The sequence below is a fragment of the Emericellopsis cladophorae genome (assembly GCF_022114955.1).
Source record: "Emericellopsis cladophorae strain MUM 19.33 chromosome Unknown NODE_3_length_1261782_cov_116_963312, whole genome shotgun sequence".
Classification (NCBI taxonomy): Eukaryota; Fungi; Ascomycota; class Sordariomycetes; order Hypocreales; family Bionectriaceae; genus Emericellopsis; species Emericellopsis cladophorae.
The window spans coordinates 379774-400673 of NW_026250928.1; the positions used below are offsets into that span (position 1 = coordinate 379774).

The following is a 20900-nucleotide window of genomic DNA, read 5'->3' on the forward strand; positions in this document are numbered from 1 at the left end:
GCCCATGAGGATCGGAGAGCTGATGAGGTGAGAGCTTGCGCGCACGAGAGGAATGCCTGCGTTGACGAGAATTCGCAGATGCTCCTGCTGATTCTCGCAGCTTTGGCGTAGTGTCGCCGGGGATGAGCTAATCGGAAGCTCGTGGATGAGTGATGCACGTAGAATGGAGAGCGTTGTTGTGCTCGTGCTGTTCGAGAGGCTGGAGAGAACCAGACGTTGTTGACTGGTGCTTGCAACACGGTCTGGTTTTTTAGCGGGTCGGACAACGTCGCGCATCACACAGGCCTGGGCGTGCGCTAAACCACACCTGGATCATCATCCATCATACAAAGCTCAATAGCTCACTTTTCAACCACAGCGGTCGTATCATCTGCCAATTGGTGCTTTGCGTGAGGCACTCAATGTTCAAACAATTTGCTAATCTATTTATTCTAGGTAGTGGACACCCGTCTCCTCACGCATGTCGTGGCCAGCACGTCTTACTGCTGCTTTTACTGCTTTTTAGCCTCCCGCTCGCGTTTGCGCAAGGCTCTCTTGCGGATATCCACGTGCATCTTCCTGTTGATGCCGATGACAGTGGGGTGGAAGACGCCTAGAACCGTCTCGACAGTCCAGATCATGAGAGAATGGGTCCACCAAGGGGTGTAGGTGTTTGACGCATTCTGGAACCCTCCGTTCCCGATCTTTGATAGCGCTGAACGGACAAATTTGGGCGCTGTGGGAATCATCAGGCTAGGACGGCGGATCTTACTCATTGCGGTCGTGACAAGATGGCTGACCACAAGGTAAACATCGACGTTGTCAGGGCGAAGTTCAGCAGCGAGGGCGCTGCTCCAATATTGAAGGAATGCCTTACTTCCAGAGTACGTGGCAAGGAGGGGAGTTGGACTCCAGCCGGCCGTGGATCCCATGGTCAGGATAAGACCCTTGCGACGCTTCTGCAAGATCGGGGCAACGACCTTGGTGACCTTGAGGGTTCCTTCACAGTTGATCCTAATGATGCTTTCCATCTCCTCCTGTGTGGTGTCCAGGAAAGACACAGGGATGCTGTGGCTCTGGCCGACATTGTTGATCAAAATGCCGACGTCAAGCCCCTCAATCTGACTGGCCAAGGCTTCGTAGTCCGCGTTGTTACTTTGAGAAAAGTCCATGGCGTGGATCTTGGTTTGGACCTTCTTGTCGGCGTGTTTGGCTTCGATCTCCTTCGCAAGCGTCTCAAGCTTGGATTGGGTTCGCGATACGAGGATGAGGTTGAACCCTTTCTGAGCTAGCTGGTAGGCGTACTCTTTGCCCAGTCCATCAGATGCACCGGTGATAACAGCCCAAGTACCAGGCTTTCCATACTTTCCAAGCTACAAGCTATTAGAGATTTGACAGCGGTAGGAGGACTTTCGGAAAGCATACACTGGTCCCGCTGAGGATGAATACATTGGCCAGCAGTTGCAGGTAGCTGAGAAGCTTCACGCCGATGGCGAGGACACCTACGCCCGCCAGACCCCACTGAACGGGCTGAGGCACGCGGTGAAGAAGTTCACACACAGAGTCCATGGTGATCTTGGAAAGATGGCGGATGTTGATGTTCCAGGTTGGTGTTGCGTCTCGGGCGAATGAGCTGGAGCAGAGTCCCAACAATTTCTTTGCGCCACACAGCAGTTCCTTGGCATTTTGGTTTATTGTTAAGGTTATTATGTCAGCGAACTGGCACCTCCGAATTGCCCAGTTTGGTCAAGTGCAGGCACGAGCCGCCCGCTTGGCTTCCGTGACGATTTACAGAGTACATTTCTTTCCCCTTTTCGTTCACACCTTTACTGAGAATACCAAGGCGATCAAGCAGCAGCATGGAGTCCCTCGCCGCTTTCCTCCCCGCCGCTGAAGGCGTTCTGCCCTATTACATGATCCTTGTAAGTGGCAGTTACCGCGCATGAATCCCCTGCCAGCCGCTCACAGTCCTACAGCTAGGGTCCATCTCCATTGGGAATTCGATCCAGGCGTTTACGACACTTCACTTCTCCCGGCGCGTTTACAACGGCCGATTCGTCAGGAACACCAATCTTCCCGCGAAATCTTCGACCTATAACCCCGAAGACTCCACAAACAAGCTTGTCCCTGACCACAAAAATTCCAAAGCCAACGACCAGCTAACGCCCCTTGCTGGACGCCTTTTCGGAATCTGGACGCTCCTCACTAGTATGATCAGGGTCTACGCAGCCTACAACCTGCACAACGGACCAATCTACAATATCGCCATGTCAACCTACGCCGTCGCGTTGCTTCACTTCTCCAGCGAGATGTTTGTCTACAAGACTATGACGTTTGGTCTGCCGCAGTTCTTCCCATTCTTCTTCGCGACTCTGGGTTGCATCTGGATGCCCATGGTCAGGGACTCTTATGTTCAATTCAATTAGTATAGATAAGGGGGGGAAAATCTGTACATTGATATCGCACCCTACGATAAGGATTTCCGGTACAGCTCCCCTCCACAGTTGCGAAGCCGCACCGTTGCCTGCTCGGGGGTGATATCTCTCTGTGGCTCGGCCATCAGTTCATAACCCACCAAGAACTTTCTCACTGTTGCGGAACGCAGCAGTGGTGGGTAGAAGTGCATGTGGAGATACGAGTTGTCAATTTCCTCCTGCGTCCCCTTCAGCGGAGCTTGGTGGATGCCGGAGCTGTAGGGGAAGCTGCACTCAAAGAGGTTGTCATATCGTCGCGTTACTTCCTGAATCGCCTCAGCGAAATGCAAGCGCTCAGCATCGGTGAAATCAAGTAGACAGCGGACGTGACGCTTCGGGATGATGATGACTTCGAACGGCCAGACAGCCCACCAAGGGCAGATCACAACAAAGGTCTCGTTCTCCCATACGACGCGCTCTGCCTTGGCAAGCTCAAGCTTGACATAGTCGGCCAGAAGGTGACGTCCGCCGTGTTCCTTTCGATACGTGGCCATGGCAACCATCTCCTTCCCAGGTTCTTCCGGCATGCTTGAAGTGGTCCAAACTTGGCAGTGAGGATGCGGGTTGGAGCATCCCATCGCTGCACCCTTGTTTTCGAAGATCTGCATATACCGATACTCGTCCTTCGGAGTAGGCGCATCTTCCTTTGAGACGGAGAGGTTGACCTTGACAACGAGCTCCTTCAGGGGGTTGGACGCAGCCAAATGGTTGGCGTAAATGCGCGTCCAATGGTCAATGACGGGCAGTGTTTCATTGGCAGACATGTCGGCGAGGGTAAGATGATGCTTTGGTGAAAATGTCAGGACATAGCAGACACCCTTGACACCCTCTGCCTTCAGAAGTGAGGCCTCGAGATCTGGAGGGTCATTTTCCTGTCCGAGCTGGATGATGTGATCTGCTAACCTTCAGTAGACCCTTCTGTACGCTCATATTCGGGCTGTTGCTCCTTGACGGCGCTATAATCGTTCACAAACGCGAACGTGTTCTCGTACTTGGGATTGGTGTCGCCGGCAGCTCGAGGGTTGCCAGGGCATAGGTAGCACTGGGACATTAGCTATGGCGCAAGCCGATGACGGTTATGACTCACCTTGGGATCATAATCGGGCAGCTTGTTTGCGACAGCAGCCTCTTGCTGGCCCCTTTGGCGATGTTAGGCACTCCAGGACGGTCTCGACATGTCGAACGAACTCACTGCCAGGGACGCTTGGTTCTGTGAGGTGAAACGAGTAACCAACTGTTCGTCAGAGGATTGAACCTCCTGTGAGAGATTTCATCCAGAATTTTTGCAGACATCTTCGCGTTGAAATCACTTTGGGAGAATTCAGAGACGAGAGCGAGATGGAGTTTATGTTCGTTGCAGGTCGTGGGTCATGAGGGGTATATCAAGCCAGCCCCTCCAAAGTCATCACCACAACACGAGCGGCTATCCTGGAACTCCAGATATTTCAATTTACGACTACTTAGCACCCGACGTGGCCATTTTGCAACTAGCAGCTGGTGACTGTCCGGCCTAGCTTCGCCCACAATACAGCGACGAAGACGAGGAGACGAAAGCGCGCAAATAGTCTAGTGCCCGTGGGGATACAAGTTCGGCGGCTCGAGACGTTTTCCGTTTTCCGTTTTCCGCTATGGGAAAACAGCGCATGCTGAGCTCCGTGGATTGCTAGGACCGCTCTAAGCGATCAACAGGCGCCAACTATAGGGTCGCTAAACAATGTCCACCTGGTTGTTGATTCCTGCGAGTGCTATGATGTCTATCTACGTACGGTGACTTCCCTAACTTCCCTCGCTGCGTGGTCCAGCGGGGTTTACAATCATTGCCAGAGTGCCCAGTTCTTGACTACGTACATGATTTCATTGACTCAACAACAGGCGAATAATTTTAATAACCCGTGCAACAGAAGTGCAAAGGAAATTGCCAAAGTCTATCAGCCTTCCTACAATACTACTTCACGGCTCCCGAGCGGGACTTTGGAGTACGAGGCACCAATGAACACGTGACTGTACCTATTATGTCATCAACTCGGTCCGAGCTTGGTGGGAGCATCGAATGCGGCTTAGCGCATACAAACCCCAGCTCGCGACTCCATCGCGACCTCCACGATCTGATGCTAAGCCGACGACAGGTCATCGACATCCATCGACTTGTAACCGTATCTGAGTCGCAATCATCGAAAATTTGTTGCATTGTACTATGTGCCCAGCGAAATACTATCTTTGATCACTTCGCGCTCCTTTATCAGCATACCGCCGCTCTCTGCTTCGCTTGTTCCACCAGCGGCTGGGCCACACGGCGCCTGTCGCTGACGCATTCCAGGATGGGCGTGATACGCAAGAAGACAGCGACTAGGGGTGGTGAAGGTGGCGTCAAGTATGTTTGCGATGTGTGCTCCTCCGATATCACTTCAACGGTAAGTTCCGCTTCACAGACCCGTCGGCCAACGAGACTAATTGCTTTTAGGTTCGCATACGATGCGCCGACCCTGCCTGCAACGATTTCGACCTGTGCGTCACTTGCTTCTCCAAAGGCGAGGCGCGGAATTCACACGTGCCCGAAACACATGCGTATCGGGTCATTGAACAAAACTCGTTCCCAATATTTGACCCAGAATGGGGCGCGGACGAGGAGCTGATGTTGATCGAAGGCGCCGAAACCTACGGTTTGGGCTCATGGGCAGATATTGCGGATCACATTGGAGGCTTCCGAGAAAAAGATGAAGTTCGCGATCACTATTTGAGCTGCTATGTGGGCTCCCCAGCCTTCCCTCTACCGAAACGATGCAGCCCCCACGATTCCGAGCTGGCCGACGCGATATCTCGTGACGAATTCCAAGCGCGCAAGAAGCGAAGGATAGAAGAGCGCAGAGAGGCAGCTAAGAACGCGCCAACATTGCAACCGAAGACAAAGCCCACAGCCAGTGTACCTAGCTGTCATGAGATTCAAGGGTACATGCCTGGACGTCTTGAATTCGAAACAGAGTATGCGAACGACGCGGAGGAAGCTGTCCAACATATGCAGTTTGAACCCGGGGACGGCGTAAATCCGAGGACAGGAGAGCTCGAGCCGGAGATGGAGCTCAAGCTGACGGTCATGGAGATATACAACTGTCGACTGACCCAGCGTGTGGATCGCAAGAAGGTCATATTTGAGCATAACCTGCTCGATTATCGAGAGAACACAAAGATCGACAAAAGACGGTCCAAGGACGAGAGAGACCTGTTGCAAAAAGCAAAGCCCTTTGCGCGCGTCATGAACCGAAAAGACTTTGAGGACTTCAATCAAGGACTGATTGATGAGTTGAACTTGCGCCAAGCCATCGCTCAACTTCACGAATGGCGCAGTGTGAAAATCGGAGATCTTCGGAGCGGAGAGAAGTACGAAACCGAGAAGGCGGCGCGTATACAAAAGACCACACCTATGGGGTCAATGGACCGAGATCGACTAACCACCGCTCAACGCAGTAAGAACGCGCCACCACCTGATCCGCCTAATGGAGCGGCGCTTCTGGTGGCACCCGAGCTACCGATACGAGCTGCGAACCAAACGAACGGCGAGGTCAACGGGGAAAGCAAACCCGCTGCGAATGGCGCGAACGGTGACACAAACGGTGTTGGCTCGCCGCGACCTAAGCAGCTTCCTCAGCCCATACCTGGCGTCCAGCCTTTGTCCTTCAATGCGGACAATAATGCCGACATTCACCTCCTGACGCCGGAAGAGATCAAGCTTTGCGAAATCGTGCGCTTAGCTCCCAAGCCGTACATCATGATCAAGCAGCAGATTCTGGCAGAGGCTATCAAAGGGAACGGAACAATGAAGAAGAAACAAGCAAGGGAAATCTGCCGGCTCGACTCCCAAAAAGGTGGGCGCATATTTGACTTTCTGGTCACCGCAGGCTGGTTGGGTAAGGCATAGATGGCTATGTCTGCGATGGCCGTATCGTATGAATGGAGGAAATGTGTTCTGGATACCCTTGTGGCAGCGGTATTTTGGCGTTATGGAAGGACTTGCGGACTGGTGAAGCGATATACCAATAGGCGCATGATGAATGAATGAATCTCGCAGAGAACCTAATGAGACTATAATCAATGACTTGTTCACCCTCCAAATGTAGCTTGTTAGGTACTGCTCAGCCTGCATTCTGACAGACTGTTGTAACCGGACTGGCACTAGCCAAGGCAGACCCACTCGTCAGTATTCAAGTTTGTGACAAGCAAAACAGTGACGCCACACACATCTTGTACGGCGTGATACGTCCCCCTCGCTTACAGCCTGTGACAAAGTTGATGTTGCAGCACTCACGCCTTGCTAGCCAAATCCCATCTCAGATATCAACACCCGTTTCTTTGGATGAATGCAAACAGAAATCCTACGCTCTTTCTCAGCGACCAACATATGATCTACTATGGCTACAGCGATCAACATACAACCTGCTACGGCCTCAATTGCGTCGTTGAAGCGCATGAATGCGCAGACGCTAAGCCAGAAGATTCTAGAAGAGCGAGAAGCTCAAGACCCTACATTCGTCGTCGTCGACGTGCGTGAGGATGGTATGTCTACGTCATTGCAAAGCAACACTTGCATCCTGTCTCACAAGATCTAACTGCCTTTACTAGACTATCTCGGCGGCCACATCAAGTCTTCGTTGAATGTCCCATCCCGCACGCTCGATGCGGCAATGCCCACACTAGCGCGTCGTCTGGCGGACAAGAAGACTGTCGTGTTTCACTGCATGCTCAGCCAGCAGCGTGGTCCCTCGGCTGCCTTGAAGTACTTGCGAGAGAGAGATGAGGTGCTCAAGACCCTTGGACTCAAGGCCGTTGAGGAGCAGGAGGTTTTCGTCCTCAACCTAGGCTTCTCTAGGTGGCAGGAATTGTTTGGCGAGGACGAGAGGCTGACGGAAGGGTATAGAAAGGAGCTCTGGGGCCAGGACTAATGATGCGTCACCCTAAGCTGCTGTTGGCGCTGTTTGCACGTTTGTATGAAAGCGACAATATGTTGGTTTGAGAGCCACAATGCAACCACTCGAAAATCTACAACGAGACCTGAAATGACCTCGCCCCAGGCCGTTGAGTCTACCACCAGAGCCCATTGGTACTTTAAAGCCACTTGGCAAAAGTACAGTAGAGAGCACAGCGCAGAGGCAAGAGCCGTTATCAGTATCTACGAAAGACAAAAATGAAGCTTATCGGATTTGAACCGATGACCTTGTGGAAGTTCCGAGCTGGAATCACACGCGCTACCGCTGCGCCAAAGCTCCAGACGTCGCCTTGGTCGGCTCACAAGATTGAGCGGCTGAGAAGATGGTTCAAGAGTCTAGATCCCCGGCCTCCTCAGCACAAAAAGCGTTGTAACATTTCCATCCGACTACCCTACCTAGACAGACTTAGAAAGACTCGTCGACTGCTTTCACACACTGCGCTTATGATATGTTCCTCTAATAGAACTTTGTCTAGAGTTTCTTAATTAGCTAGCGGCTATTTGTGAACTTCAACTACAATGGATAAGCTTTCAACTGTTCCGAAACCTGATTACTGTCCCCTGGCTTGACAGCAATGGAGGGGTGATGGCCGAGCTCCACTAGCAGTCAGCATCGCGGGGCAGATGCCGCAACACGAACACAAGTACTCTGTACCATCAGCAAGTAGACAATTGTCGCCACTCTGGAGTTGGGGTCATTTGTGAAGACCTAGAAGCCTTGGGTTGAACTGGCTGCATCTTATTACGCATGTAGTTATTGTACGCGCCACCTGCCTGAGAGATCAGAAGGATGGCTATTACCGTCTGACACCGGCCACCTCCGGAGGTACCTTGTGGTAAAGACATGGACTACTCCGTAGTGTGCGCAGGTCCCGCCAAAAGCAAGCCGCGCTAGCCAGTGACAGTTGAGCCAAATCCTCCCCAAACAACAACAAATTCAGTCGCAAATAGTCTGCCGAACAAACGCGAGTCGACTAAATCAAGGAATATAAAGGCTGCGCTGTTTTCTCTATCCTTCCGTGTCACAAATATCCTGAAACTCCCGCCCACGTACCGGATCATGGGCTCGACCGGCCAACAGCCCACGAACGGGGCCCCAGACCTTTCACACCTGGGGTATTCGCCCATTGTGAAGGTCTCCGAGCCTTGGACCGTCGAGAAGGTGCTTGAAGAAATCGACGAGAAGCCGAAAGAGGATTCCAAATCAGCCCTGCCCTTCTTGCACATGCTCGGGCGACTCAAGACCACCAAACGCGAAGGCTGGCGTCGGTTTGGCATTCAAAGGTGAGAACGGTCTTGCTGGAGAAAGTACCGTGCGCTAATGGAGATAGGGGCGAGAGCATTTCCGACCACATGTACCGCATGTCGCTCATCTCCATGTTCGCGCCCGTCTCACTCCGACCAAAGCTCGATCTCTACAAGTGCATGCGCATGTGCTTGATACACGACATGGCTGAACTTCTGGTCGGCGATATCACTCCGGTCGATGGCGTCCCCAAGCTCGAGAAGAACCGTCGTGAGGCCGCGACAATGGACTATCTCACCAAGAACCTGCTGCGGGGCGTCCCCGGCGGCCCAGACGTTGGCGACGAGATTCGGTCGATATGGCAGGAATACGAAGACTCACAGACCCTGGACAGCCACTTTGTGCACGATGTGGACAAGCTCGAGCTGCTATTGCAAATGGTTGAATATGAGAAAAAGGGAGATGGGAAGCTCGATCTGGGCGAGTTCGCATACGTTTCGAGGAAGATGACGTTGCCGGAGATGAAAGCGTGGGGTGAGGAGATTATTAGGGAGCGTGAGGAATTCTGGGGAGGTGTTAACCACATACATGGCGAGAAGGGCGTCGAGGGCGGTGTGCACGAAGAGAGAAGAGCGCAGCAGGAGGACTATTACCAGAGATCTTAGGCTGCATGGGAGACTTACCATCGTTCAGGGCTTCCAGTCGGCAGATGACAAGGATTTGAGTCGATTTAAGAAGGCATTGCAAGTATGGGTCCATGCACACTCTCCATGGTAGATGTATCTACTTGGAGGAGAAATTCGATACAAAGCGCGTCGTTTTGGAAGGCATCCTGACAGCAAAGGAGAAGATATGAAACGCTTCCGGCGGCATGCTATTTAAGTATGTAAAATTTCATGTCTTCCCACTTGTCACTTTCGGGGGGGGATTTTGTAGAAGAATATCCGGACTCACGGGTATCGGGCTTCATGCAGGACCCGCGGACCCTGAGTCTTGAGAAGATGCGCTGCATACCTTAGGTAATTTTATTTGGACCCCACGCGTGCGCGACCGTTGCCTGGGGCAACTAATTGATCCCCAACAGCCATTGCAAGTCGCAACTCGACGACCCTTTCATTGTCCAACTTGACAAGATTTGGCTGCCGTTGGATTGTTGAGTACTAATTGTAGGATTGCGCTTTCTACCGGCACCCCATTGTGGACTGCTGGAAATTGGTGTTTGCGACAAACAGACCAGGAAGCAAACAGACGCTGGATGCCTTGCGGTCTCCAACCGCGCTGTCGCAGTTGGAGCTCAGCTGCCACACCACCCTCCATCATCATCATCACGCTGAAGGCCAATTATCCCCTCATCGAGCCGTCACGCGACGAAATCCCGAGACATCTACCGACAAAAGATTCATCAGTGCATGAAACAGGACCATTGCGCCTTATCTGTTTCCGTTGTCAACGTTGCCCTGTCATGAGCTAGCTGCATTCCTCCACATCAACTGGTAGCCACTTCAACATTTCTAACAATGTCGCTTCATACCGAGATTCACGTGCCCGGCGCCTTCTGCCCGGACGGCGTTCATCCAGGGATCTTCCGCCCACCAACTACTACAACACCGAACACCGCATCAGCTGCCAGCTCGGGTTACCTGCCTCCACGCGACATCAACCCCAATAATCATTATGGTAGCATCAAACGCAAACGAAACCATGACCGCGAACCGGATCCTTTTGCACGATCGCGTGCCCCTGCCACGACAACCCGATACAACATCGCTGGGCAGCTCGATACCCCTGGTGGTGAGCGCGCGGACTTCTTGGGCGAGAGCATGTTCTCCGACGCAGATTACCGACGGATGCTTGGAACAAAGCTGCCCGCTGGGCAAGTGGAAGAGCCGGTCTTTGGAAGGTACCCCCTGACGGCGCCTGCTCAACCACAACAAAGCTGGGGCGCGTTTGCTGTCTCGACGTTGGGCGGCGTCGTCGGTAAACTGTGGCAGTTCTGCCGCGCTGGGTCATTCACTGGATTCCACGCCGGCGGTGGTCGCGGGTATGACCAGGATGGGAACACGGAAGACGACCATGACATGGCTATGAATGGCAGCGCCCAAATACCGGAGCAGTATACTTATTATAATCTTGGAGAGGAACAGGAGGATGCCACCGCCAACAGCAGGGCCTCGACACCTACCCGACCAGCAGCGAAGCGGAGACAAACAAGCGTCCCCGACGAGCTGGGCAAGAACTGGGTCATGGTGAATGAGAATGGCGCTGCAGTCAGTCGAGCCGGCACGCCTGACTGCAACCGCCGAGCGACGATGATACCATCCCCAAGAAATCGCAACCAGGCTCCGGCTGTCGCGACAGGACGGCGCATTAGTACGCCAGCCCCAAGACGATCTATCGGCCCTCCCAGGCCATCACTGGCGTCAGCGCCATTTTTCAGCAAAGACCGGCCAACATCTTCAGCGTCGTATGCTTCTCCGAGATCGCCAAGCCCAACGAAGCAGATCACTGCGGACACACCGTTATCGTCATCACCGGCGAAGCAGCGACTGTCACGTCGACATCGACCCTCCACCTCAGGCTCAGATTCGCGGTCCGCCCACCGTCGTACCAACTCATCGGCATCGATAGCTACAAGTCGACCGTCCAAGTCTAGCTTGGTAGACAGCAGTCCTCGACTAGACCCTGAGGCGAAGAAACTGGCTGCTCGCCGACAGCGCGAGGAACAATTCAACGACTTCCGAGTAACAGGCCTCAACAAGACTGTGGAGGATCTCATCCGGCAAGGCCAGATGGCACTGGCAACAAAGGTGGAAGTCGAAGGCAGTGGTTGGGAGGATGATGACTGACACGCAAAAAGCACGGACTGTTTTTTTCTTTTGCTCACGGATACCCCAGCCTCTCTTCAGCGCGATCTTGGATATTGTCTTTTCTTGTAGATATTTGGTAGGACGCACGGGTCTGGTCTTGCCTGTAACATCTGCAGGGCAACTGGTGTCACTCTGCATGCTCGCTTGCTATTTGGACCATGAGTACGAGAGATGGCAAGTAGCATACGTAACGAACATTGAAATTATTGGCCCACTGAATTCTAAGACTGTTGACTACCTGATCTTTCAACTTCTAGGCCACTGGATGCTACCCATGTCGCGACTAAACACATTATCTCAAGTTGCGGCCTGATCGCGTAGCATGCTACAATACCACGGCAACCATGGCTTTTCCTACAGTCCATCGGCAATAAGCTTCCAAGATTGAGTGTCAACGTCCATCCGGAGCGACAACCTAATGGTCATTCACATTGAAGACCGGTGCTGAAGGAGATTCCACTCGTGCCGCAAAGGCACACGAGGAAGTGTGCGCCTTTTTCAATACCGACGAGAGCACAAAAAATGACTGAGTGCTGGGCGCCGGGAGCGCATTGAACTACATGAGAAATTCTGGACGTCAGACACGTCCGCGTTCGTGATTCTCAACTGGAAGCCCCTGACTGACCCGAGAAAGGGTTTTTTGTTTTTGGTCTGAGGACACACGGAGTCGGACACCGACATGGAGGTCCACCAACCACTTAGCTGAGTGGCTGAGCTAGCCTGCCCGGGTCTCGTCATGGGGGACCTTGCTGGACAAGCTTCAAATTTCCGTCATACCTTCAAATGTTCACGCGCCCAACCCTTCCACTTCCATTCTTGTCACTCTTTCAAGCTAATTGACCAGTCAATGGCCTACTGTTCGTTCGAGATCCCGAAAAATGTCGCCGCGTAGTCCGAACAAGGCAAAAGCCTCCCCGTCCGGCTCCCAGAAGAGCGAGTACCAAGCTATCAAGCAACAGTGGGAAAAGGCCAAGCGCGCAACCGAGTCCAAAAACGATGGAATCTTGCCTATACCGACAGGAATTCCCGACGGTCCTCCCGGCGTCACGGAAAGACAAAGACTGGAGAAGCTAGAGAAACAGCAGTCTGAGATTGACAGTTCACGGAAGCGCGCCTACGAGAGCAAGTGGAAATGGACTTGCGGATTCTGGGTCTGGGTTCTCGTCATCCATTCTATCGCGATATACCTGTTCACAAGCGGCTTCTTGCTAACGCGTCTGGTTTTGGAGGATAAGTCAACGTGCGACGCGCCGCCCATCGCCAGCGTTGTGAAGGCGCCTGGCAATCCAGACAAGGGCTGCTGGCATCCCAAGACCTTTGACCGCGCGGTTGTGGTCATCATCGACGCCTTGCGATACGACTTTACGGTGCCTCACCTCGAGGGTCAGCCTCGCCATGCCTTCCACGACGCAATGCCTTTCCTCTACGAATCCGCGCGCGACTCACCACATAACGCATTCTTGCGACCCTTCATCGCCGACCCGCCCACCGCCACCCTGCAACGTCTCAAGGGCCTTACGACCGGTACCCTACCTACATTTGTGGATCTGGGAAGCAACTTTGCGGGTACGGCTATCGAGGAGGACAACCTCCTCATGCAGCTGAGGGACGCGGGCAAGAAGATTGCGCAGGTTGGCGACGATACCTGGTGGTCCCTGTTCCCTGGGTATTTTGAGCCAAACATCAGCAAGGCGTACGACAGCTTCAACGTGTGGGACCTGCACACTGTTGACAATGGCGTCATTGACAACATCTTTCCCCTCCTGGGCGCAAACATTGGTAAAGGCTGGGATCTGCTTATTGGGCACTGCCTCGGTGTCGATCATGCTGGGCACCGCTACGGACCCGACCACGCGGCCATGACGGGCAAATTGCAGCAAATGGACGAGTTTGTCAGGCAATTGACCGAGGCCATTGATGACGAGACACTCCTGGTAGTTATGGGTGACCACGGCATGGATGCAAAGGGCGACCACGGCGGCGAGAGCGATGACGAGGTCGAGGCTGCGCTGTGGATGTACTCCAAGAAGCCAGTCTTTGGACGCACCCAGAAGGACTTTGTCTCCCCGCCTCCTACGGCAAAGGTCAGGCCTGTCAACCAGATCGACCTGGTGCCGACGCTGGCGTTACTCCTGGGCATCCCTATTCCCTACAACAATCTGGGTAAGCCCATCGAGGAGGCCTTTGCCGGCCTCAAAGGCAACGATTGGCAGAATTTGCACGCCGTTTCGCGCATTGCGGCCGCTGGCGTCCAGCGGTACCAGGACTCTTACTTCAAGGCTCGGGGCATCGCACCGGGCAATGGAGCTGGCTCGCCTTCTGATCTATGGGCCAAGGCTCTTGAGGTGACACAGTCCTCCCATCAGGACGCGTACAATGCCTTTAGTAGCTTCCAGCAGGAAACCTTGAGCGTGTGCAAAAGCCTCTGGGCCCGTTTTGACCTTCCTCGCATGGTTGCTGGTGTGCTGCTTGCCGCCGTCGGGGTCGTCGTCCTCGTTATGTATTCCGCCAAGGATGCGGATGATGACTTTGTCGTCACCAATGACATTGAGTTGGACTACGCTGAGAAGCGTCTCGAGTTGTTGAGCTACCAAACAAAAGGCAAAGACGAAGAGGTTGAGCCCGTAAAGGATTACCACATGGAGCTCCTGCGCGGTCTTTGGGATCGCCGTGTGATTTTCGTCCTGCTCATTGCGGGTGGAGTATCGTTCATCAGGAGAGAGCCCAAGGACGCCGCCATGATGACTGCGACGACGACTCTACTCATCGCCGTTCTCGTCTCGGTGACGCACTCTGCAATGACTTTGCAGCAGACGGGCCGTACAATCTTCAACACGCTGCCGCAAAGCCTGTGGGGTTGGATGGCTTTGGTATTCACCGTCAGCCAGTCCATTGGCTTTGCCTCGAACTCATATACTGTGTGGGAAGACACGATTCTGCAATTTTTTATCACGACTTTTGGTGTGCTCGCCGCCATCAGCTCATTCCGAGTCGAGTCGCGACGCGAGCGCACCCTGGGTATCTATCATTCCGTCGTCTTCGTGCTGCTCGCGCGCCTTGCCAGCTATTCCAAGCTCTGCAGGGAGGAGCAGATGCCATACTGCACTTCCACCTACTACGCTTCGACAGCTTCGTCCACATCTGCCCCATGGCAGCTTGTCATACCCGTCGTCACGGGGCTTGTCCTCCCGTCTATTATTAAGTCCTTCATCTTGCCCACACGCTCATGGGAAGGACTCTCACCTGTATGGGTCCAGACCATGTTCCGAGCTGGGCTCATGGTCGCTGCTGTGTACTGGGTGATCGATGCCGCGGACAACGGCGACTGGGTTGCTGGTCGACCTGGTGCCGAGCACCTGAAGGCAATTGGCATCTACGTCGCGCAGCTGGGTCTGGCGTTGGCATTTATTGCTGGCTCCACCGCATTCATCTGGGCACCTCCGAGCGTCAACGTCGTGTCTACAGCGTATACTAACCCGCCTGCTAGCCAGCAACCACAAGCTCGCGTGACCATCCTCGGCTACGGTAACGCTCTTGGCGCGCGGTACCTAATGCTGCCTCTCAACATTCTCATTGGCCTCTGCATCCTCACGAAGCCCATGGGCACCGGCGCTCTCGGCCTCATGCTGTGGCAGATTATGTCCTTGGCGGAAGTTGTGGATATACTGGGTATAAAAAGCGAGGCCATTGCTCCCGTCGTGCTCGCCATGCTGGGCAACTTTTACTTCTTCCGCACCGGCCACCAGGCCACCTTGGCTAGCATCCAGTGGGACAGCGCCTTTGTCGCGCTACGCACCCTGCGCTACCCTTGGAGCCCGCTCGCCGTGACCCTGAACACCTATGGCGCGCAGATCCTGGCGGCGGCATGCGTGCCCCTCGTCACCTGCTTGTGGAAAGTCGGCCCCAAGCAGAAGGGTGTCCTGGAGACGGCCTCTCGTGGGCTGGGCCTCTTTGTCGCATACTACGCTGTCGAGGCCCTTGCCACCATGAGCTGGGCTGGTCACCTGCGTAGACACCTCATGCTCTACCGCGTCTTCAGCCCCCGCTTCATGATGGCTACGACGGCACTTTTGGTGATTGACATTCTCGGCATCGGTATCGCGATGCTGGGTCTGCGGAGTAACACGCTGGCTGTAGGCGAAGTGTTTGGCTGGGCGGAGTAATGGCATGTTGCCTATACGCAATCATTCTTACCATATATACCTCGATATCCCCGGGGCATTCACATGTCCTCATTACATTATGTTTCAATTAAACTTTTGCTGATTTCATTTGAGCTTTTCCTCGCGCGACCATCCCTCCTTGACCGTCCTCTATCCAAACGTCCCAGGTGTCCTTGCCCTTCTTCACGCAAACCGCAGCATCTACCTCGCCCACCATCAATGGCGCGAGGTTCCTGTACTCCAGCGACGCCACGTCTCCGTGGCGGCTTAGTGCGCGTAGCATGATGCACTGCATTAACGGACCGTGAACCAGCGCATTCTTTCTGTCGAGGTGTATGAAATGTGCGTTCTGTGTCAGGGCAGAAAATGTGAAGAGGTGGGTGGCGGTAGGTGTAAACTGGTATGTCGCTGTTGGCTGAGTTGGACCTGGGTAAATGACAAAGTCAGGGTCGACTTCTGAGAGGAGTGTAGCAACATTAACAAGAAGGGGATGCCATCTCACCAAGACACGCATCACTTACCTTTCATCTTCCGTCTGGGCGTCTCATCCACCTTGTCAACAAAGATCAACGTTCTCCGCTCCAAGATGCTAGGTTCCCGCTGACCGTGTTCGTGATGCCCATATCTTCTCTCTAAATCGACCCAGACATTACCCCCGTCCTTGACTCTGACATCCGCTATGCGTTCCATGCACGACGCCCTCTCCCCATCGAGGTGCATGTCGTCTCTCAAGAAGTCGACCCTTCCTCCGCCCCAGAGCCGTCTCCCACCCATGGGATCCTCGGGCGTAGCCAGCTTGAACGCGGGCGGAACATGGTCTGCGTCTGCGCCGTCACATGCGAGTAGAGATGTACGGGTCTGCAGAGGGAAATAAACATTATGAGCTCCGGGCGGTAGTTTGCCAGCTGCAGGGCTGGTGACGAGCGATGAAGATGACTCAATTGTGCTTGGCATAAGGTCGTTGAGCAGCGTGGTGAGCAGATGCGAGTTCTGTGGGTACAGGTAGTCGTCTATGTGCTTGTCTGGCCGTGGGAGCATGAGAGCGCGGACGTCGTCGGGTTTGGATGAGAAGCATCGTAAAGGCGCAGACTGCTGCTGCCAGGACATATGGCGGCGTAGGGGAGCCTGTAGTGCGCGTGAGACTGTCGAGCGTACCGTCGCCATGATGTGGTAGAGGACACTCGCAGAAAAAAAATTTCACTGCATCGCGACGGAAGTATTTTGGAAAACGCTTTCTTGGAGGATGGTGATGGTCATGTCGCTGCCGGATGACAGTTGGAGATGAAGCGTGGTGGCACTGATTAATTCCGGGGTTGTCCCGCGAAGCATCGCCTCAGCATTAGTACAGCGAACAGATTGAACATGAAGGTTTCTCTTCCCATTATCCGTCTAAGCAGTGCTTTTCATGTCCATCCATCACTTCAAGCCATGTCAGGGCAACCTCCCCGTCCATTACTCTATCTATATGAGTTCCGGTCTGTAACAATCCATGCGCCTCCAAGGCTCATAAACCCGACGACGCCCTGCGTTGCCGCGGGGGGACAAGCATCTGAAAAACCCCCATTGAAGCAAGTCCAGATTGTTTTGTCAATCGAAGGCGCGTCTCAGTATGCAGAATCCATCGTTATCGGCTCTCAGTCTGGTGATCTAAGCGAAGAGCTCCGCAGGAGTCTTCACGTTGTTCTTGGTAGCCCAAGTGTCCTGCTTGCCCTTGGACCTGGCGTTGTTCAGAGCGCCCTCCAGTCCGAATTGAGTCTCAATGCCATCCACGCGGTGAGTCGAGTTGATGTTCTTGACCAGAGTAATCTGGAAGCAAGTGGCGCTGCCCTGGCGGGAAGCAATGACGGAAGAGGCGAGGAAGTATTCCCAGATCTAGGAGAGGGTCAGTATCACTCGACTTGTATAGACAGGGAGAGAGAACTTACGCGGAACCAGCGCTTGCCGTACTTGGCCTCGACATTGTCGCGGTTGCCGAGCCAGTTGCGGTACCACCTCCAAAGAGTGGCCGAGTAGTGCACGCCGATGGTGTCCACAGCCTTGACCTCGAAACCGGCGCCCTCCAGCTTGTCGATGGTCCATCCGAGAGGAGTAGAGGCGTCGGCACCGGGGAAGACGTACTTGTTCATGAAAAGACCCCAGATGAGATCTTCGTATTGCCATGGCTTACGGATACCAGCGTACTGCATGAAGAAGACACCATCGTCGTCGAGCATGTCGTAAATACCCTTGAGGAACTTGTGGAAGTGGCGAACACCAACGTGCTCCGACATCTCGAGAGCGGTGATCTTGTTGAAACCGCCCTCGGGCACCTCGATATCGCGATAGTCCATGCAGACAATCTTGCTCTGGTCCTCAGGGATGCCGGCCTTCTTGAGCGCAGAGTTGCCCCAGGCAGTCTGGTTGCGACCCAGGGTGACACCGGTGGCAGAGGCTCCGTAGTTCTCGCTGGCGTAGCGGACCAGGGCGCCCCAGCCACAGCCAATGTCGAGCATCTTGTCGCCCTTTTGCAGACCGAGCTTCTCGCAGACAACAGCAAGCTTGTTGTCCTGGAGCTCCTCAAGAGTCTCCTCCACGTCGGGGTCGGAAATGATACCGCAAGTGTAGATCATGCGCGGGCCGAGGAACCATCCGTAAAAGTCATCACCACGGTCGTAGTGGTCGCGAACCTGGGTCTCGTCGTCGGATCGCTGGTGGCGCCAGATCACGTCGGGGAGGGTACCGGTGAGGAAGAACTTGATGAGACCAATGGTGAAGCGGAAGCTGGCCCAGTCGTGGCGGTATTCGAGGATCTCAAGGGCGTCGCCCTTGAAGTCCACCTCGCCGTCAAAGTACATCTCGTAAAAGTCGCCCATGGGGACCTTGTTCTGACCACGGAACTTGGCACGGTCGGACTCCTTCTTGAACTCGAGGTAGTGCTCAACGCCACGGTTGGGCAGGGCAGCCTTGTCGGTCTTGCGAGGGCTGATGGAAGACACGAGCAGCCACCAGCCAGCAAGGAGAGGGAGGTCGACGACCAGAGCAAAGAAGATGAAGGTCTTCAAGCCACCGCCAACCTTGTACTTCATGTAGTAGGGCACAAGGATCATGACACCCGCGAGCACATAGTTGTTGAAATGGTCGGAACCGGGACCGTCGGCAGGGAGGGGGGCATTCTTGATCGCAGGACGCTGTAATGGTGTCAGTACAGGTTTCGGAACACGGTCCTCGTGCCAGTTGGGCTTGGAGGGGCACCCAGGGCGGCGTCTTGATGAGCTCTCCAAGAGCTCCCAAGTGCCAATTGGGTGGGTTGAGTTCGCTGGAGCTTATTTACGAACCTCAGTCGTGCGAACACCACAGTCTTCGCGCTTATCAGAGCCCGGGGCCGCTGCCTTGGGCGTCTCGATGAACTGAAAGTCCACGTCGTTGGGCTTGGACATGGTCAATGCTGGCGGCTATAGGCAAGCCAAACCGAAGCCAGTGGTGTAAAATTCGGTGACAGCTGCTCTTAGAAGCAGCAGAGGGACTGACTGAAGCTTGTGCAGTCCGTGTATGGTGTTGGAAAAAGGGGGGACCAGAAAAGGAGACGGACGAAGCGAGTGAAGAGGCCACAGCCAGAATTTCCCCTCCCTGTCTGGACAGTGTCAGGGCGGTGTGGAATCTGCAGCTGGTCCTCCAGAGAAGGGTCTGCCCCTCCTCGACTCCAGTCCCACAAACCGAACCTACCCCTGAGCAACTGGAGCTTGGCTTCTGGATGATACAATAGTCTCCGTTGATTTAGCTGCTGGATCGGGTAAATATGCTTATCTATTTCTGTCAGTAAACGCAGCTCGCGTCGGCCGGAGCTTGGGCTCTATTCGCCAATCAGCCTTTCGGGATAAGACCTTGCGTATCCACTGGCATCTAAATCATGGTGCCACCCAACGATCTAGGTCCATGTGATAATTCATTGCGTTTTGTTGATTACATCTGAACTCCTGAAGAAGCGATGCTCGAGAGCTCAACTGATGAGCTGATTATTGAACAAGATGGCTGCGATTTGGTACTCTCTCCACTTGGCGTGCCTCAAAAACAACTGCCTTACAGCGACGCCTTGTGGACGATATGGAACATAAGGACCCGGCGACCTTGACGCTATTGAAATACACTCCCATGATGCGCAAATTTTCAACAAGAGTGTTTTTGTTATCCCGTCTGTCTTGTAAACAGATGTGTCCGGGGCTCATAGTGCTCGTGGCAGGTTCACCGACGACCTCTCCCTGCACTACCCTGTACCACATTCAATTCTTAAGCATGAAATACGCATGTATATGGGTCACAACTTCATAGGCAACTTTTTAGTTCAAGTTAGTGATACGTTCGTGGGACATCATTGGTTGTGGTGAAACAATAAAAAATCAAGTATGGAAACTGCATAAATTTCATGCGAGCCAACAACGCAAAATACGTGCACACAAGCAAAATGGCAAAAGAATTGCCATTATCGTGGATAACCACATGTCGAAAAATGAGGGGATAGTGTCTTTGGTTTGAATAAGTAATATTGGCCGCGGAAGTGAACTATGCCAAATTCCCCATTGTGTCTATCTGAAAATGGACTCTTAGACCTTTGACTCGAAAGCGTTCTTCAGCGCGTTGTACTCGTCCTGAGTCAACCCATCATACTTGATGCAGTCGTCACCACAAGCATAAGGAACGGAGCCAGTCCCATCAATCCAAGGTGCCAGAGGGATGCAGTCGTAAGGCAGACCAGCGATGCTGACACCTAGGAGTTTGTGTAAGCGTACTATTCGTACAAAAATTCCTTGGAAATGTGAGAATTGAACATACCATTGCTGGGGCTACCGCTAACAGTGACCCATGCACCCGAGAGGCCGTTGCAGCAGCTGTCGACAATATGCTGCGGCACACCCTCCTTGACGTTGCTGAAGCAGGACGACTGGCGGTCCTCAACGTTGAACTCGGCCACGCGGGCAACGATCTCGAAGCCCTTGTCACCGAGGTCACGGCTCTCCCAGGCATCAAGACCGACTTGGAGGCCCTTGGCAACGACGCCGGCGATGATAGGAACAGCAGCCCAGACAGGCATCTTGATGGTTGATTTGGTGGTGCGTGTTATGTTCACTGTGAGGCAGAGAGGGATGTAAGAGTGCTTGTGGATTGATGTTTGAGAGAGCTGGTGGTGATCTAAGGTCAAATAGCTGGCGAGACAGCAAA

General features: G+C 53.8%; 10 protein-coding genes across 10 annotated transcripts; 5 read left to right on the plus strand and 5 right to left on the minus strand.

The window, feature by feature from the left end:
- Positions 1-491: 491 nt before the first annotated feature.
- Positions 492-1548, minus strand: J7T54_007907 (Very-long-chain 3-oxoacyl-CoA reductase-like protein; the record flags this gene model as incomplete). The annotated part of the gene is made up of 2 exons (XM_051502483.1): positions 492-1352; positions 1405-1548. 2 exons carry the CDS (start codon positions 1546-1548, stop codon positions 492-494), a joined length of 1005 nt encoding a protein of 334 aa, XP_051365670.1.
- Positions 1549-1838: 290 nt separating this feature from the next.
- Positions 1839-2405, plus strand: J7T54_007908 (putative ERG28-involved in synthesis of ergosterol; the record flags this gene model as incomplete). Its single annotated transcript, XM_051502484.1, has 2 exons — positions 1839-1901; positions 1956-2405. The coding sequence occupies 2 exons, from the start codon at positions 1839-1841 to the stop codon at positions 2403-2405; spliced, it is 513 nt and encodes a 170-aa protein (XP_051365671.1).
- A 41-nt stretch (positions 2406-2446) lies between these two features.
- J7T54_007909 (Galactose-1-phosphate uridylyltransferase-like protein) lies at positions 2447-3504 on the minus strand (the record flags this gene model as incomplete). The annotated part of the gene is made up of 2 exons (XM_051502485.1): positions 2447-3309; positions 3357-3504. 2 exons carry the CDS (start codon positions 3502-3504, stop codon positions 2447-2449), a joined length of 1011 nt encoding a protein of 336 aa, XP_051365672.1.
- Positions 3505-4771: 1267 nt separating this feature from the next.
- J7T54_007910 (Transcriptional adapter 2) lies at positions 4772-7387 on the plus strand (the record flags this gene model as incomplete). Its single annotated transcript, XM_051502486.1, has 4 exons — positions 4772-4864; positions 4915-6355; positions 6867-7001; positions 7068-7387. The coding sequence occupies 4 exons, from the start codon at positions 4772-4774 to the stop codon at positions 7385-7387; spliced, it is 1989 nt and encodes a 662-aa protein (XP_051365673.1).
- Positions 7388-8491: 1104 nt separating this feature from the next.
- J7T54_007911 (HD domain-containing protein-like protein) lies at positions 8492-9342 on the plus strand (the record flags this gene model as incomplete). Its single annotated transcript, XM_051502487.1, has 2 exons — positions 8492-8715; positions 8763-9342. 2 exons carry the CDS (start codon positions 8492-8494, stop codon positions 9340-9342), a joined length of 804 nt encoding a protein of 267 aa, XP_051365674.1.
- An 852-nt stretch (positions 9343-10194) lies between these two features.
- Positions 10195-11523, plus strand: J7T54_007912 (uncharacterized protein; the record flags this gene model as incomplete). The annotated part of the gene is made up of 3 exons (XM_051502488.1): positions 10195-10944; positions 11049-11267; positions 11392-11523. The coding sequence occupies 3 exons, from the start codon at positions 10195-10197 to the stop codon at positions 11521-11523; spliced, it is 1101 nt and encodes a 366-aa protein (XP_051365675.1).
- An 899-nt stretch (positions 11524-12422) lies between these two features.
- On the plus strand, positions 12423-15707 carry J7T54_007913 (GPI ethanolamine phosphate transferase-like protein; the record flags this gene model as incomplete). The annotated part of the gene is made up of 1 exon (XM_051502489.1): positions 12423-15707. The coding sequence occupies one exon, from the start codon at positions 12423-12425 to the stop codon at positions 15705-15707; it is 3285 nt and encodes a 1094-aa protein (XP_051365676.1).
- An 88-nt stretch (positions 15708-15795) lies between these two features.
- J7T54_007914 (Hydroxyacyl-thioester dehydratase type-like protein) lies at positions 15796-16814 on the minus strand (the record flags this gene model as incomplete). The annotated part of the gene is made up of 2 exons (XM_051502490.1): positions 15796-16163; positions 16229-16814. 2 exons carry the CDS (start codon positions 16812-16814, stop codon positions 15796-15798), a joined length of 954 nt encoding a protein of 317 aa, XP_051365677.1.
- Positions 16815-17354: 540 nt separating this feature from the next.
- J7T54_007915 (uncharacterized protein) lies at positions 17355-19123 on the minus strand (the record flags this gene model as incomplete). The annotated part of the gene is made up of 3 exons (XM_051502491.1): positions 17355-17579; positions 17633-18874; positions 19022-19123. 3 exons carry the CDS (start codon positions 19121-19123, stop codon positions 17355-17357), a joined length of 1569 nt encoding a protein of 522 aa, XP_051365678.1.
- A 1161-nt stretch (positions 19124-20284) lies between these two features.
- Positions 20285-20772, minus strand: J7T54_007916 (uncharacterized protein; the record flags this gene model as incomplete). The annotated part of the gene is made up of 2 exons (XM_051502492.1): positions 20285-20448; positions 20514-20772. 2 exons carry the CDS (start codon positions 20770-20772, stop codon positions 20285-20287), a joined length of 423 nt encoding a protein of 140 aa, XP_051365679.1.
- Positions 20773-20900: the final 128 nt, after the last annotated feature.